Genomic DNA, 3,179 nt, shown 5'->3' on the forward strand with positions numbered 1-3,179 from the left:
CCCTTCTTTAATTACTACATTAAATGGGAAGGTTTTAAAATTAGTTATTAACCCCTTCTTTAATTACTACATTAAATGGGAAGGTTTTAAAATTAGTTGTTAACCCCTTCTTTAATTACTACATTAACTTGGGAAGGTTAATGTAAATACAATGATAATAACATGATATTACTACACTAATCTCATCTGTCTCTACAATATCATTTCCAATAAGTGTACAACGACATTTCTGCAGCATATATTTGCATATCGAGTCTGCTGCAGACAAGACCAGAGTTAGTTTTGTCTTAACAAAACACAATTCTCAGCTGAAACAGCATGCAAGAGTACAAGTGAAACACTATTAGGCTCTCCTCTTATTGGAAACTAATAGATGCAACTAATATGTTTATTAACTCAAAATATTTAAACATGACATAAAAACAAACACAACAAATATGGGTACTTTACTCATGAAGCTATGTACTCCAAGTTTGTTTTATAACTTTTCATACATTGAATTAAAACATATATTGTATTAATTAATATGCTAATTTTGAGTTCTTTGATTCAGTTAATGAGTTATTGTGATGTAACATTACACCAATCAACAAATCGTGTATTGTCAGTTTAGGCAGTATTCAATATCTCTATTTCAGTTCTATTATAACTACTCATCTTACCAAAATGGTTTTTAATAGACTCATTTTAGTGCTAAAGACAAAATGAAACTGTAAAGAAAAATTACATTTGGTTCTATGTCTTGTTTTTAGTAAGTCACTCTTCAAGATCTGAATGTAGATTTGAGCTGTGTTAAATTTTTTAAAAACTTCTGTAAATGAAAATAATAAAATACTACTTTATTTTAACTTCATATCTGATGAATGCAGATATCTCATTAATCATCAAACTGAAATTAATACAAAAATAAATAAATGTTTGAAATCAAACCAAAATTACACATTAATAATCAGACTTGTTTTAGTAATGAGCCAAGCGAAATAAAGTTCAAAACACATCAATAGACTCACTTTCAGCAAGTATCTGGGGTTCTGTTGGTTTCAAGGAGGGCCGAAAGGGGTGGATTGAAGCCAGGTGGGGGAGGGACGCCTGGCCACTGTGTTGCTACACAACAGAACATAATGTACTCATGCAATAGCAATTCCGTCTTACAGAAGATAAACCACTGAATAACTTAACTTTACCTACTGGACATATGTCACATGAGTGCAGTGATGGAATCTGTGGCTCAGATCATGCAGTTCTTTTCAAGAAATAAACATACTAAAGAAAATAACATATGCTGCCCTGAATTTATAAAAACCTATAAACTGGATTAAAATATTTAGTTAAAATAACATATGCTGCCCTGAATTTATAAAAACCTATAAACTGGGTTAAAATATTTAGTGTAAAATAACATATGCTGCCCTGAATTTATAAAAACCTATAAACCGGATTAAAATATTTAGTGTAAAATAACATATGCTGCCCTGAATTTATAAAAACCTATAAACTGAATTAAAATATTTAGTTTAAAATGACATATGTTGCCCTGAATTTATAAAACCTATAAACCGGATTAAAATATTTAGTGTAAAATAACATGCTGCCCTGAATTTATAAAACCTATAAACTGGATTAAAATATTTAGTGTAAAATAATATATGCTGCCCTGAATTTAGAAAAACCTATAAACTGGGTTAAAATATTTAGTGTAAAATAACATGCTGCCCTGAATTTATAAAACCTATAAACTGGGTTAAAATATTTAGTTTCTTAAGCCATTAAAGAATACCAGCCATCACCTTTAAATCAACGGAGTACCAGCAACAGTTATAAATATTAAGGGATATTGTTGATACACAGAAATCAGTGAACACGGTTTAATAATCATCAAGATAATATATGTTTTGTTACACGGCCATAACCTTAAAACTATTGCTACTGTAATAATTTAAGGTTTCTACATTATTTTCAAGTCTTAGAAGTATTTTAACAGGTACTTGAAGTATATTTGGACCACAATCAACCAAGAACGGCAACGTGGACTTACCTCTGTAAGCAAACGGCATGGGTAACGGTACGTGATGGTTGTGATTATTTATAGTTCCGTCTTCTACGGTTAGCTGTTGAAGGGATTTCATCCAATGGGGCGGACTGTCCGAACGACCTAGGAAAACAAGATGGGCACCGTATTTAAATCCCACTTGTTTTTCTTTCCCATCATATGTTTTGTTCTTTGTTTATTCTCATTTAAGTGCTATTGAAATGGAATTTTAAATATAAAGTACTTAAAGAGTCTAAAAGCTATTACAAAGATATTATGTCTGGGGTAAATATAAATATTTTTAAACAGTGCACTCACTTGAAGAACAAATATAGAATTTTTTAAATAGGATATTGGCTCAGATAATATGTGCAAAACTCAAAGCAAAAATAAGAACAATCTCAACTCACTAACTCTTTAACGTCATCAAAACTGGGTGAGAGGTAGACTTAGAAGTTTGATACATTCTGTCTATTCCTAATAGCAAATTAATTTAAGACTATCCATACTTTTAAACTGTTGGCCAGTTCAAGCACCCACCATCCACACTAAGGTACTGAATGTCACTCTTATAAAACACCCACAGCTTAAAGTGTGAGGAATATTTTGTAGAATCTCACGAATTCAAACCCTGTTCACCAGTTCAGAAATCCAGAGTACAACAGGGCCTCACACATCCTATTTTTCCAATTATTTAGATAAATTATCATCTTGATAGTCATTGATTATTATTTCTGTTTATTATTTGTTCCAACGTGTCAATACAAACACAAGTCCGACTGGTTTCCTGCTATAGAATCAACATCCAAAGAACCTTGGTGCACTGGATGAAAATAAACAAATTAAAAAAAAAACCAAAAAATACTTACTCCAATTTTTTTTCTCTTCTCTGATGTATTAAATTTCCTGATAACTTAAGCAGTTATTTTGCCTGTCTTTTTCAAATCTCCACACACACACTCAAAATGTAAATACTCATTCAAACTTAACACATTGTGTTGCCCACCATAAAAGTACTACAGAAATTAGTTTTATTTATAAATACCCTAAACAAATATATTTTTGGGTACAAAACATGTATGAATTTTAAATCTTTCAAATCACAACTAATAAATGTGTTATCCAGGAGGTTAACACTAACACTTCTGAA

The 3,179-nt window shown here is 30.8% G+C and overlaps 1 protein-coding gene across 2 annotated transcripts in view; it reads right to left on the bottom strand.

The window, feature by feature from the left end:
- LOC106474250 overlaps positions 1 to 3,179 on the bottom strand; it is a 31,948-nt gene that overhangs the window by 4,377 nt on the left and 24,392 nt on the right. Inside the window, exons 7-8 of one of the 2 annotated variants that reach the window (XM_013934939.2) lie at positions 2,036 to 2,152; positions 1,011 to 1,104 (exon numbers count right to left, since the gene is read on the bottom strand). In XM_013934939.2, the coding sequence (XP_013790393.1) occupies positions 1,013 to 1,104; positions 2,036 to 2,152 (209 nt within the window). In that variant the 3' untranslated portion in view covers positions 1,011 to 1,012. The remainder of the gene's footprint in view (positions 1 to 1,010; positions 1,105 to 2,035; positions 2,153 to 3,179) is intronic. The other variant, XM_013934940.2, reaches the window with a different exon arrangement.

The sequence above is a fragment of the Limulus polyphemus genome, unplaced genomic scaffold (genome assembly GCF_000517525.1).
Source record: "Limulus polyphemus unplaced genomic scaffold, Limulus_polyphemus-2.1.2 Scaffold6992, whole genome shotgun sequence".
Taxonomy (NCBI): Eukaryota; Metazoa; Arthropoda; class Merostomata; order Xiphosura; family Limulidae; genus Limulus; species Limulus polyphemus.